General features: G+C 42.5%; 1 protein-coding gene across 4 annotated transcripts in view; it reads right to left on the minus strand.

Moving 5' to 3' along the window:
* Positions 1-1,871: 1,871 nt before the first annotated feature.
* ak8 (adenylate kinase 8) overlaps positions 1,872-14,323 on the minus strand; it is a 19,464-nt gene continuing 7,012 nt past the window's right edge. For 3 of the 4 annotated variants that reach the window (XM_040154302.1, XM_040154301.1, XM_040154299.1), the window contains 10 exons: positions 10,748-10,829; positions 10,564-10,635; positions 9,008-9,208; positions 7,422-7,544; positions 6,289-6,378; positions 5,190-5,255; positions 4,954-5,095; positions 3,342-3,422; positions 2,456-2,585; positions 1,872-2,115 (listed from right to left, as the gene is read on the minus strand). In XM_040154302.1, the coding sequence (XP_040010236.1) occupies positions 2,026-2,115; positions 2,456-2,585; positions 3,342-3,422; positions 4,954-5,095; positions 5,190-5,255; positions 6,289-6,378; positions 7,422-7,544; positions 9,008-9,208; positions 10,564-10,635; positions 10,748-10,829 (1,077 nt within the window). In that variant the 3' untranslated portion in view covers positions 1,872-2,025. The remainder of the gene's footprint in view (positions 2,116-2,455; positions 2,586-3,341; positions 3,423-4,953; positions 5,096-5,189; positions 5,256-6,288; positions 6,379-7,421; positions 7,545-9,007; positions 9,209-10,563; positions 10,636-10,747; positions 10,830-14,323) is intronic. The other variant, XM_040154300.1, reaches the window with a different exon arrangement.

A 14,323-nucleotide genomic window follows, 5' to 3' on the forward strand; every position in this document is an offset into this window, starting at 1 on the left:
TTGGACCATCGACTCTGAAACTGACGCTTGTCAAAAATGTTTTTGAATTATTTCTAAAAACATCTGTTTTTTTTCACGCCTGTAAAAAAGGCTGAAAGCAGCTGAACTCTGAGACGTGAACAGGTTTTAGAGATGTTTGCCTGAGGCGACAGTCCTCCTCCTCATCACACACACACACACACACACACACACACACACACACTTGTATGATTTTTTTTTTTTTTTAAATCAGAGTGTGTCTGAGGGCCAGTAGAGAACTGTAGTATCAGACTGAGGCTGCAGGTTTCTGACTGTTTTCCTTTAAAGCAGCTATAATGTGTATTAATGTGATTCCACTGTATGAAACACCAAGGTGAAAACGGGGTTTGATGTTCAGGAGTCTGTGGTGGTGATGAACCTACAGAGAATTATCAGCTGAACCCGAACCTGCAGCTGTTCTCGGCTTCACGGAGCTTTACGCCGAGCTGCTCTGGTTGACTCCCACCGCTCTCATAGCGTCGTCTTGGGCCACATCGTCGCCTGTTGTCCTTCTCAGGAGACATAATTCAAGTCGCCCAAACCGACGTTGAAAAACGAGTTGTTTGCATCCCCGATTCATTGTAAACTGCTTCATGTGACGGTGAACACGACTCCGCGCTGACCTCTGATACACAAGTTGATCGCACATCTGCGCAGGTGACACTGTTTAAATCACACATCTGGACAGGCGTTCGTCAGTGTAACAGGCTGGAGGATGATTTGGTTTCAAGGCCGAGACCAAGTAAAATCCAACTGACTGAGAGGAGCTTCCCAAAAGCGTCGTAAACGAAGCCTCTCAGCTTAACGATCGACTGCAGGAGGAGCCAATACCCACAGGATTGATACAGGTTTATATTGTTTGTTTATTTTCTGCTCTATACTTTTATCATGAACGCTGATGTTCTTTAAGTGACGTTTGAGGAAAATGAGTGAGAGATGTTTATAGAAAATAAGAAAATAGACAAAATTAATTCAACAACTGATCTGTGCAGTTGACATATTTGTCGTCCTCCTCTCCCTCTCCTCCCTCTTCTCGCTTAGTATCTTCATCTCTTGTGACTGAAACGTTCCTGATTTTATATTTTCAGGTTCTGTATCTTCTCAGTTCTCGATGTTGTCGCACGTTCATATCCAGCAGCTCTGCTACAGAGACGACAGAATGATTTTCACGACAGCCGAGCTGCAGACTCGTGGAACTCGCAGGAACCGTCGCAGCTTCATCTCAGACCGAGTCTCAGTGGTAACGTCGGCCTCCAGCCGCGGATACGTCAAAGTTGACTTTCTTAAACTGACTTCCGCTCAGGAAAAAGCTCAGTTAGGCTCTACATGAACTACACCGCGGTCACATGACTTCAGCGTCACCAACACTAAATGAGCTGGCTTCCAACTTGTAATTGGATTTAGCGCTTTTACCTCCTCTACAGAAGCCGCTCCTCTTAGAGCATTAGTAACAGCTTACAGTAGTGTCAGTATAGACACAATGAGCCACTTGTTAGCAACAACGTAAAAGCTTAAGTAATCATGAGTGAGGCATTTGCTGACGTAATTCCTGTCTTGAGCTGAGACACACCACCCGATTTCCTGGAGGTCGGTTTCACACTGCGCAGGTTTTGTGGGGACTTGTGATTGGATTATTGGAAGTTTGTGGGTGATAAAACATGAATGAACTCCTGACAGGGGATGTAATCCCGACGGGCCGGTCGCCACAATGGTTTTGACAGGGAAGACGAATGTGTGTAATAAAAAAGACCAACTCTGGTTCTGCCGCATCGATTTTCTTCCTCTTTTCAAATCTGTCCATCGAAATTCTGACGGTGTTTTAGGAGTGAAAATAAAAAAATAAAAGATTAAAATTCATGAAAGGAAAAAGAGAAATTTTTTTATTTTTTTGAGAACAAACCAAGAACATTTAAAAAGTAGTTTAGATGAGTAGAAGCAGAGGAGACGCTCTGTGTTCTCCTCTGTCTCTCCAACCTGAGTCCGGGTGAGTCCAGGTGAGTCCTCCTGTCAGTCAGTACTTAATCTGCTCTCCAGAGCCTCAAACACAGAGTGAGGATCCTGATCAGCATCGATATGAACCGCATCCGGATACACAGACTGCACACGCGCACACACACACACACACACACACACACACACAATGTAACGAGGATGGTTTTATATAATCTTTCTATGTGAATGTAAACCTGGCAGGTTTTTGATATCGATAAATATACTCTAATATTTTGTTCGTGGTCTTCTGTTTTCCTCTAGTCTGCGAGTGTGTGAGAGTGGACGTTGGAACTGGTCTAAACCTCAGACAGAACAGAAGAACGAGCCAACGAACATGTGACGGATATTTAGGTCATTTAGCTTCACGTCACCTTTGATGGGTCAAGATCGGGTTCAGGTTACTGAGGGTTTTCACAGGTACAGAAGTACAAATGTGTGTGTGTACCTGCAGAACAGCAGTGTGTATCCTGTACTGGTTCAGCGTGTGTGTTACAGTGCGCGCGCCGTCCTCCGGTCTGGTCTGCAGTCTGTTCTGGACCCGGGAGCTCGGAGCCGGCCGAGTCACAGCGTGAAACCTGCGGGAGGAAGACATCTGACGTTTCTTACGTTTGTACCTTCACAACAAATCGATGTGAATTGTCAGTCACCTTCCCAGTAACTGCTTGTCAGATGTACTTTATATGAAGCAGACGCTCTGGTCGTGTTGGTGTTGATACAAGCAAAATATTTCCCTCAAACGGACAAAGGAGTATTTCATTTATTTTAACATCCCCACAGATTTATTGATCTGGTTGTTTCAGGCTTGTTTCCTGTTAGTAAGAGCTCACGGAGTCACGACAGCAAACGCTGATACTCCATTGGCAGAAACTGAGACGTAAGCGTAACTGACAGGTTATCCACAGTCGATCAGTGACCAGTTTCATCTATGGTTGGATGAAAGTTGTGTTGTTGCCCTAGAAATTAACTTTAGTGGAGCTTCATCTCTGTCAGACTCATCCGCATTTGAGAAGCAAAAGTTAAGTAGTTACATGTTTCCTGGGATCAACATCAGCTCTGTCGTCTGCAGTAGATTTAGGAAAAAGGAGGTAAATGTTTTGATGCAACCGATAGAAACTTTATGAAGGGCGGCGGGAAATATTCAACCACAGATTCCTCGTTTTTTATGGAAACATTCTACATGTCCGCTGCTTCACTTAGACACATGTCACCAAAATTCAGTCCAACACATTTGATCTTTGGAAACTTTGAATTTAAAATAAAGCTCTGTTTGAACACGTGTTTGTAAAGATGTAGCTGTCTAGAAGTTTACTGCTTAAACTGGTTGTACTGGCCTCTCTCCGCTGACTGGATCCGTAGCTCTCAGGGTGATTCTCTCCAGACAAACATCATCTGTCAGCTCCAGGAAGAAAACTCTGAGCGAGAGAAGAGGTCAGTCAGAGGTCACACCAGTCAGTTAATCACAGGAATCAGCTGTTCAACTGTTTCGATCAAACAAAGCGTCCGGAGGATTTAAAGAGGGCTGTTTTGAAAACAGTTAGCATGTCGCAACAGAGCTGTCGGCTGCATTAAATATTCATCAGCACACACAACATCACAGCGCCACTCAGTGTGTGTGTATCAGACAGTGTGGTAGAATCAACGTTATAGTATCCAGACCTTAGTGACTGTGGGCCTGTTAAACTTTAAGGGGTTTTAACATGTGACCTGTACCTGGATATCTGATCTGGATCAAGACAAAAAGTCACAATAGTACAGCTGTGAATGAGAACTAGGCTGATACTGGCTTACCATAGACATATCAGTTTCAGTCAATGTGAGTACAGAAGTGCCAAACCAGGTTTATGAAGAAACAGTGTCTCTGTTACACATTCTATAGAAAAATTCCACCCAAGATGTCACCTGTCTCCGCCTCTTCCTGTTTGACAGAAGAAGAAGAGTTCGTACAGGAGCTTCAGGAAACTCTCAAGGGACCTCTACGACCTGCAAGGTGTGGGCCATGTGAGATACGAGTCCTTCAGGACTGGATCATAAAAGCCCCCTCCTTACTGGCAGCTTCTCAGGAGTCGTTCATCGACAGCTGGCGAAGACTAACCTGAGTCAAGCACACGCAGAATCGTAACACCTGGTCACTTCTTTGTCTGCATCAGATGGTAACGGCTGCTCAAACTGGTTCATTGCACAAACTGCATCACCGTGTCAGCAGACTGAATCGGTGATTTCCTGTGCCTGAAGGATTGTGTAAGTAGCTCTCTCATCACACCAGACTCAGTCGGGCTGCCAGACCCTTTTCCCTTCATTTCCCCTGAAGTCATTTCCTCAGCCAGAGCTTCCCCTCAGACAGTGAAAGGCCTCCAACAAGCTCCACCAACCAGCCACTTCTAACCGTCTACCTACACTCACCCACCCACAACCTTAAACAAACCATTCGGTTTTTGGAGCCGGTTGGGAGGAAGGCCACGAGAACGATCACTAAATCTTCACATGTAGCTTCCAAAATAAAACTTTCTGACCTGACACTGAACCATCCCTCCCTCCATCCATCTAATCATCCATTCTGCACTGAAATTGGTTTCACATTTGGGGTCTTATTAATGACATCAACAAAACTCAGTCAGATCCTGGCAGGACTGTAGCAGTAGCAGCAGTAGTAGTAGTAGTAGCGGTAGTAGTAGTAACAGTAGTAGTAGTAGTAGTAGTAGTAGTAACAGTAGTAGTAGTAGTAGTAGTAGTAGTAGTAGTAGTAGTAGTAGTAGTAGTAGTAACAGTAGTAGTAGCAGTAATAGCAGTAGCAGCAGTAGTAGTAGTAGTAGCGGTAGTAGTAGTAACAGTAGTAGCAGTAGTAGCAGCAGCAACAGTAGTAGTAGTCGTAGTAGCAGTAGCAGTAGCAGTAGTAGCAGTAATAGTAGCAGTATATGTACTTAGTAGTATGTAAGTGTAAAGTACCTGTTGGGCTGGTGCTGGGACTCCTGCAGGCTCTTGGCTTGCTGCAGGTCACAGGGGAAGCCGTGCAGGATCCAGCCTCTGCAGCTGCAGTCCACCTGGCTCAGACGCTGCTCCAGAACCTGCAGCGCCAGGGTGTCTGGAACTGCACCGACAGGTTCATCAATAAACAATAATCAGAAATGAGCTGCTTCTGTTGAGTCAGTTAATATTCGCAGCCACAAACACGCAGGAATTACCCAGGAGAAGTTTGTCTGGAGTTCGCTGTCTAAGATTTGGTGTCTGGTAAAGACAATTCATCAGAGCTGGACAGAATTCAAAGAAAACATTTTTGTAACTGAATAATTGTTGGATATTAGTGGTGAAATTGCTTCCTCAGGCAGAACTGTAGCACAACAAATGAGAATCAATTATATGCCAACAGCTTTGGACATGTTCATGCAGATTTTGAGAGATGTTTGGTAGTGGAAATAAATTGTAGCTTGAAGGATGGTCTGGATGAATGTAATGGATGCTGGATACTGGTCCGTCATGATAAGAGGAGAAGAGCAGCTCAGTGATGTTTCTGAACATGGACTCTGTCAGCTGCTGATTATTAAACACAGATGCTGTGATCACACCTGAGAGCTCTCATCTTCTGTCTCTCTCACACACACACACACACACACACACACACACACACACACACACACACACACACACACACACACACACACACACACACACACACACACACACACACACACACACACAGACACACACACACACACACACACACACACACACACACACACACACACACACACACACACACACACACAGGAGAGAAATATAAGGAGAACGGTGCAGAATGAAAGAGATGGGGGAGGAGTGTGTGTGTTTGTAGATTGTAGTGTATCTGACTATAAATAGAGGAATCTCTGTCTCTGTCTGTCTGACTGTCTCTCTCACCATATGTCTGTCTGACTGTCTCTCTCACCATATGTCTGTCTCTGTCTCTCTGTCTGTCTTGCTGAGGACCTGATTAAGCGGCAACTTTTTTTGGATGAGTAGTTGTTGAGAAAATCGACAGAAATTCCTCCATTTATTTTAAACTGCACTTGTCGATACCATGGTAACCATGTTTTCTTTTGAATTGAGACACACCCTTGATGCTCCAGCTTGACGGGCACTGCACTAGTGAGTGAAAAACCCCAGGGGCTGCAGACAGGTATCAAACTTAAAAGAATCTGTCTGCTGCTGAGGATCTACACAGAAATAATAAGTGTGTGTGTGTGTGTGTGTGTGTGTGTGTGTGTGTGTGTGTGTGTGTGTGTGTGTGTGTGTGTGTGGGGTTACCTGGTCGTCCATCATCCAGGTATGGTTGGATCTCCTGTCCCAGACTCGAACCATCAGCCGCTACGGACCTCAACAGCTGACCACAACACACTGAGAGACAGACAGACGGACAGTCAGGCAGACAGCCAGGCAGGCAAGCAGGAAGGCAGGCAGACAGGTGACGAGATGGGTTGAAATTATACTTAAAATAATACAAAAATACAACAAAATACGTATACATACTGTATTTATTATATTGTTAAGGGGTTACTATTTTGCAGTGCACTGAACATCATTTAAATTATTCCTGCTCGGGTTTCACTTCCTGTATTTACAGGCCAATGTTATAGTCTCTACAATCCAGGTTAAGTTGGGCCAATCAGAAAGGCCATCAGTGTGCCTGTGGGTTGTACTTTAAATGGCAGTTTTTAAGGCGAAAAAAGCTCCATGCAAATTTAAAAATAGAACGTTTTTCCTGTTTTCATCACACAGTAAATATCTGTACGGACGAACCGCTCAGCTGATTCTGAGTTGTGCTCTCTATCATCGCCTCCATCGCTGCAGTGTCAGAGTGTAACTGGACACATTTCCAGTGGCAGTGAAGTTAATGCATGTGAGTTATTCAGTCTCTAGAGTAAAACGGGATCTGACACAGATTTTGGGATAAACGTTTTTGTCCAACCTTCATAGTCTGGATGTAGAGAGTGAAAAGTTAGTTGCAGTAAATTAAATGAGCTGGCATCACCTGCTATCTCATAATCATTAAATTAAACTTTCAATCCACTATTTCTTGCATTTTAATCGGACACTGGATTTGCTGTTGCTGTATGTCTAATGTATTAGTGTGTAAGTTAATTGAGAGAACAACAAACAGAGTCAGATTCCTTGTATGAGGACACAAATTTGTAGCCATGATATTAAACAAAACCTCAAATATGCAAATAAGCTACAAATTTTAACCAAAATCTAATCAGTTCATCCTTGAGTCCAAATGAACGTTGGTGCCAAATTTGAAGAAATTCCCTCAAGGCGTTCCTGAGATAACGCGACTGGGACAGATGTACGGACAGACAACTGGAAACATTATTGTGTGTGTGTGTGTGTGTGTGTGTGTGTGTGTGTGTGTGTGTGTGTGTGCTTGTGTGTGTGTGTACCGTCCACCATCTTGTATTTCTCTGACAACAGTGTGGCTTGGTGACTCTTCCCCGACCCCGGCGGACCCAGCAGGAGGATTCTGGGAGTTCTGAAGCGACGGCGAGTCCGCACGAAAGTCAGCACTGAGACAACACACATATTAAATGCTTTATTTGAATCAGTTACATTACAAGTACGCAAGATTCAAATGTTGACGGTTATAAAGATTCACTGACACTCAGGTCTTGAGAAAAACACCTCCTGCTGCACACAGGCGGTCAACAGTAAAACAGCAAGTGAAGCTGCTGGGGGGCCGATCAGTATCACTGATCAAAAGTCATATTCAGGTCAGTAATAAATTAAAAAAAGACTGATACTGGATCAGTTTATCAGAAAAACAGCTCACCTATGATCGAGTCAAACGCAGAACTTTTGTAGGATTCTAACTTCACTCATTCATCTACAGAAACAACACCATGAGTGTTAGAGATGCTAAATAACAAATACACACACGCAGTCATATATCACGGTGACACATCTGACCAAACGACTGCACCATATCACAAAATTGATGTTTAAATCAGAGTAGGAGAGTGAAGCCTTTTTTTGGACTAAAATACTGGATATGAGACACTTATCCTGAATTCTTCAGACAATATTTTACTGGACAGAAGTGAAGCTGATATATAAATTAGGGAATCGTCTGCATATTGAAGGAGCTCTCCAAAAACCTGAGCACTAAGAGGGAGCTCTGTGGTATTTTCTGCCCACCAGTTTTTAATAGCAAAAACAACAAAAAGATTGGCTGAGATACAAGTGTCATAGAGACGGCAGTGATGAAAAACCTTTGAACTTTTCCTCTATAAAATATCTTAAGCTTGTTATCTGATCCAGCGTCTTTTCCCATTACACAAACAGCAATCAAACACGGTTCTGAAACATAGTGCTGTTAATTCAGAGCTTTGGGCAGTGCTGTTTGTTATGTGTTGTCATTCTGAGGTTTATTTATTAGATTTGCACCTCACAGCACGCTGTACGCAATGGGATAAAGAAAAAAAAGTTAAAACTGGTAACACTCAAGCTGTTTGCTTGCTAAATGGTTAGTAAACTTCAACCATTGTGTTACATAGCTTGTTTGCTTAGCCAAAAACCAGTTCAGGAATAAGGATGGATATCAGAATGTGGCTTTGTAAGAAACATAGTAAGACCCCAGCTGGGGCCAGTAGCCCTGGCAGCAGCAATGATATCGCCGAGCCCAAACTTAATGCCCCAAATGTTCCTATTTTATATTATGGCCGTGACACACAAACACGTTGAAAGGTAAGGTAGGGAATTGTTTTTGTATATATAGTCACCCTCCGGATGATAAAAATGCCTACTGTTTTACTACCCCTCACAATTTTTAACTGCCCCCTCAGTCACTTCATGCTGGCGCTGGCCCTTTATTTATAATAAAGGACTTCATTCCACTGAAGCAGGCGCCTGCACTGTGCTGGGTTCCCTTTATGCCCTGGAGAAAGTCGACCGCCCCGACTGTATAATTGGCACACATTATGTTTTTGTTGGTAGACCTCAGTGTGCGGCTGGTCGTTTTGTGGGTCTATACCTTGTTGATAGACGTCGGCGTGTGGTTGGTCACTGTTGATGATCTTCAGGACGTGTTGATAAGCTGAAGTCAGACCTGTGACCTCACAGCGGAAATGCTGCAGTTCAACCAATTGCTGTGTCTCTGACATGCCCCGCCCCTTCTCCAGACGCTGAGTGATGATGTCATCGACTGGCCAGATGAAGGTCTGATGGTACACGTCTGTAGACAGGAAGAGATGTCATGAGTTACGTTTGTATAGTGTTAAATTTGACCTTGCCAAGGTCAAGCACATAAAAACCTTGTCTGAGGGTCCGTTTACTGCTGTAGAGTGTTCGACCATATCATCAGCAGACTGAGGAAGAGGAGCTTGAGTTGAGATGTTTTTGTCAGCTTTAGTGTTAAGACACAATTCTCCACAGATTTCTCATGTCCCTCCTGTAACGTAATCGGTCTCATGGTGAACAGTTTAAGAAAAAAAAGATCAAAATCGAAGCTTTAGAACCAGAGCTATCGTCTTTTTTATTCCATATATTCTTCTTCTTTGTCAAAGCCTGGTACCTACATTACCCACAATGCACCTGGACCTCTGACAGCCGGGTGGCAGATTGGGATGTGTTATGCTGGTAACGGTTAATGTATCCTGGAGCCTGTAGCCTGAAAAAGAGATTGGGGGGGGCTACAAGGGTCTTCAGACCCAACCCACACTGACTCAGGTAACATCACCTGAGCTTTATACTACGGACATATATTCACATATGCAGCAGCAGGGCTGTCATTTCCACCGGGGATGGGAGGACATATACTTTCTAGTTTGATTAATGGACCGAAGGACGACCAAACCAAAATCCAGACAGGATTCAAATGTTCGTCTGATTCTCCTTCAGTTATACTGTGAGGTCACAGCATTTAGCTCTACACACAGCAGTTATTTTCCGGCGATTTTTTTAACCCCAGGTTTTGACTTTCCGGGCAACGTACAAGCTCCCGGTCAAAGTTGTTGGGGCTGTGTAGAGTTTGAGAAGAAGCCTGCATTTTGCTGTTTTTATTTACAGATATTTCTCCTAAAAAGTCACTAAAACTGACCATCAATCAAATACGTATGATGCCGTAACAGCACCAGCTCTAAATAGAACATTATTCGTTTAGGTTAAAGGTTAATTGTTGACAATGGAAATGGTGTTTTGATTTTTTTTGTCATTTTTTGATGGAAATTTTAGGAAATCACATGTTATTATTGGGTTGGAGCTTTATAATGCAGCGATTCATGTGGCTTTTTTGGTATACAAACATTATAGAGAAGCATGAAGAACTTGGACTTCATTGTGCACCCCACTTCTGAAACCAAAATTACACCCTTCTGCAGTAGCACTCCCCAACACCTGGAACAGTTTAATGTGGAAAATAAGTACAGTTCCACTTTAAAACAGTCGTTTCTTTTTTAGTTATCTAACATATCTGCAGCCTTCATCTTTATTGACTTGACATTTCATGAGGTGCTTAAGTTTAACTCTGAACAACACTAACCTACTCTTCCCCCGTCCAACACGGGCTCAGCTGAACTGAACTGGACTCACCTCCTGTCAGTGGGTCAACCAGTTTCCCCCGACTCCTCTCCAACAACACATCATCAGGAGCCTCCAACATCACTGGCACACACGACATGCACACTATTTTTCAGCGACAGGATTCATATTTGCAGTATGCAGTAGATATACGTGAACTCCGAGCTGATCGTATCGTTTTGTTTTTTGTTCTCACCAACATGTTCGGGGATGACTCCGGCCTGCTGCAGACTCAGAGCCTGCAGGCGAGTCTGTGGGATTCCCTCCAACACCCAGCCCTGTAACACACACACACACACACACACACACACACACACACACACACACACACACACACACACACACACACACACACACACACACACACACACACACAGTGTTAAAGGTTTAGTGTTTGTGTGTCCGCTATTTTTCACTCTGCAGACAAAAAGTCGGTCAGTTCTTGCATCAGTCCAACACTTTGGTCTAGAGTGAGACCTCTCCTGACCTACAGGTCAGATCTTTGGTTTGTTTTTTTCAGATCTGAGCAGCTCTTCATTTGTGTTGTGAGACAATAATACCTTTGAGTCCTCCTCAAGGACTCCTGGAAACTCCTCAGTATTCCCTAGAACTACCTCAAGAACCTGTAGAACAAAGCCCACTTCTCAGGACCAAATATCAGCTGAAATACAAGAACGTAAAACCTGCAGCAGAGCTAGCGACAATTCAACATTCTTGGTAGTGACTTTAACTGGAATCATGTCCTGATATTATGACGCCGTGGGGGAAGAAGTATACAGACTCTTTATTTAAGTTAAAGTACTAACACCACTCTGATAAAATAAAAATAAAATTACAAATAAAAGCCCTGAATTTGAAATCTTAGTCAAGTAAAAAATTCTATGTATAATCAAGATCAAAAATGGCCCCTGTGACAGATATATTTTTGTACTGTATATTATATTGTTAAATTATTATAACTCATGCATTAATGTGTAAACAGCATTTTACTGCTTTGCTTGGTTGAGATGGAGATGATGTCAATTATATTGTACAGGACTGTAACTAATTATTACTTTCATTATGAATTAATCTGCTGATTATTTTCTTGATTAATTGATTGATTGTCAGGTTTGTAAAAATTCTGAAAATAGTGAGAAATGTCATCACATTTACTCAAAGTGACACCTTCCGTGCTTATTTGATCCCATCAACAGTTCAAAGCTCAAAATGATTAAATAAATTAAAATTGATAAAATAATGAAAAAGGAAAGCAACAAAGACTCACATTTCACAAGCTGCAACCAAGCAATGTTTCAATGACTGTTCAGTGACTTGACCAATTATCAAAACAGTTGTCAATTAATTTTGTCTCAATCGACTAATTAACTTATCAACACTGTATTTAAGCTCTACTGCAAGAATCTTAATTTGCAAAGAATCTTTCAACTAAAGCTGTTCAAACAAAGGCAGTGCAGTAGAAGTATAAAGAAATGGAAATACTCAAAGTACCTAAAAATGTACTTAAGTTCAGTACTTGAGTAAATGTACTTAGTTGCTGTCTATCAGTAATGTGATCGTATTGTGTTATCATTTTACAGAAATTTGAAAACGACAAAGAGAATCATATCAGTTTTTATTTTACACATCAAATTGATGATTTATCTGATTTTGCAGAATTTTCCATTTCATCAGATAAACATGGTGTAATATTGTAAAGTTGTTTTCACAGAAATGTTAAAGAGCGGAATAATACAGCACTTTCTGTCGTACCATTTTGTCATGCAGAAACTAAGGCACAGTGTGAAATGAAAGATCCTCGTCTTGAACTCCCATTCAAATCTGTCTGCCGTGTATGAAAAGCAGCCAACAGATCAGTAATAGTTTTTACATCCAGTCGCTGCGCTGCATCATGAACACAATCAGATTTCGTACTCTTGGATTTCCATCCACGGGGAGGTCAAAGTACAGTAAAGTATGTTATTGACCTTAGCGATGCATTAGGGGTTTGCTCGCTCTCACTAAGAACAGAAGACTTTGTCCCCCTTTTCATCCAACCTGCGCACTGTGGCTGTATCTGCATTTAACATTCCTCCCTCCACTATTTTAAACAGCCCATGGAAAACATTAACAGTGCTTTCTCTTTTTGAAACGAATCACAGATTATTATTTGATTTGTTGGATCAATTTTAATTTTTACTTTAAATGTTGATCATTTAGGTTCCTACGGCCTATGAGCAGTTTTTACAGTGCATCAGCTCAGTGGGACCTGATCATTAAACTCCTTCTTGTATGTGAACTGAGCCTGTAAAGTTCTTCAGCTCATTATAATCTGTCTCAGAGTTAAAGTGATGGGTGAGGCTGACAGCAGGTGTATTCTCTGGTCACTGCTGCTGACAGTCACATGAAATCTAAATAAAACCACTCTGTTTAATGCAGCAGTCTGCAGAGAGCTGCACCACTTAAAGACTCACTCAGACTATGCTGGAGCGCAGTTCCCTCAGTGCTGCCTGACAGGCTGAATATTGATGACAGGAACAGCAGCCCTGACACACACATACGTATGACAGGCTGTGTGTGTGTTGGATGTAAGTAACATAAAGTGGAAAAACTCAAGGGAAGTTACCTTAAATGTTCTCACTAACTAATGTTTCTGTTTTCAGCAGAAACATTAGTTACCACAACACTGACAGAGCAACATGATCCTTCATCTGGATCTGGTGTTTGTGTCCACCTGATGAATCTAAGGCCAGTACTCCCTCTCTTTTAGCTCTGGCTTTGGTCTCCACCAGCTCCTGTTCATCACTGGTTCACCACCACCACAGACTCCTGAACATTAAACACTATTTTCACATTGTTGTTTCATACAGTGGAATCATATAAATATACATTATAGCTGCTACAAGTTCAGTAGTTAGGTAAATACACTCAGTTGGTTTATCAGATTATCAGGTCGTCATGTTTTCTACGTTACCTGCAAAAAACACTTTATGAGCTCAGAGCAGAGTGAATACATAAAAAGTTTGTTGGTGAGACAGAAAGAGTAAGAGACAGACAGACACAGAGAGGACAGGATGTGAGACAGGTGGAGTAATTAATGTGACAGGAGGAGGCTGAGTCCTGATGGGAGCCGTCAATCATCTCCCTCTCCCCCATTCACTGACACACAGGAGATAAAGACATCTCTCTCTCAAACACACACACACACACACAGACAGAGTCCCTGGTGTGTGTGTGATGATTTTAGCCTGCGGCCAAAAACAGCCATTAGCAGATCAAAGTGGCTGCTAAACACACACGCACACAAACACACCGAGCAACACACTAAACACTGATGCTAAATGCTAAATGCTGAAGCTAAACGCTGCAGGCTGGAGACTGAAAGAAGCAGCTGTTTGTAGAGTTTAGAGGAAAAGACGAATGCTGAACGCTGGTTTACTGCTGATCACTGAGAGACTGCTGCCCTCACACTCAACACACGCTGAATACACACTGTAACACAGTGAACAAAGACTTTGAATGATGCCAAACAGTAGGGAACAGAGCTAGAAGAAGAAGTGCCAGACAAAGAGATGACAGATGTTTTCTTGTTAGAACCAACTAAACTTTCAATAAAATAAAGAGTAAAGAGGGAAAAGTTCTTCGCCAACAACCGACACTCATTAAAACACTGAACTCAGGGTTGGGTCTGATACCGATTATTGATCTGACACCAGTTTAACCTCTTAAACCCACTGTGTGTGCCAAAGTAACATGAGGCTGTAACTACATGTCAACTCTGAACTATAGATGT

Source organism: Xiphias gladius, chromosome 19 (genome assembly GCF_016859285.1).
Source record: "Xiphias gladius isolate SHS-SW01 ecotype Sanya breed wild chromosome 19, ASM1685928v1, whole genome shotgun sequence".
NCBI classification, from domain to species: domain Eukaryota; kingdom Metazoa; phylum Chordata; class Actinopteri; order Istiophoriformes; family Xiphiidae; genus Xiphias; species Xiphias gladius.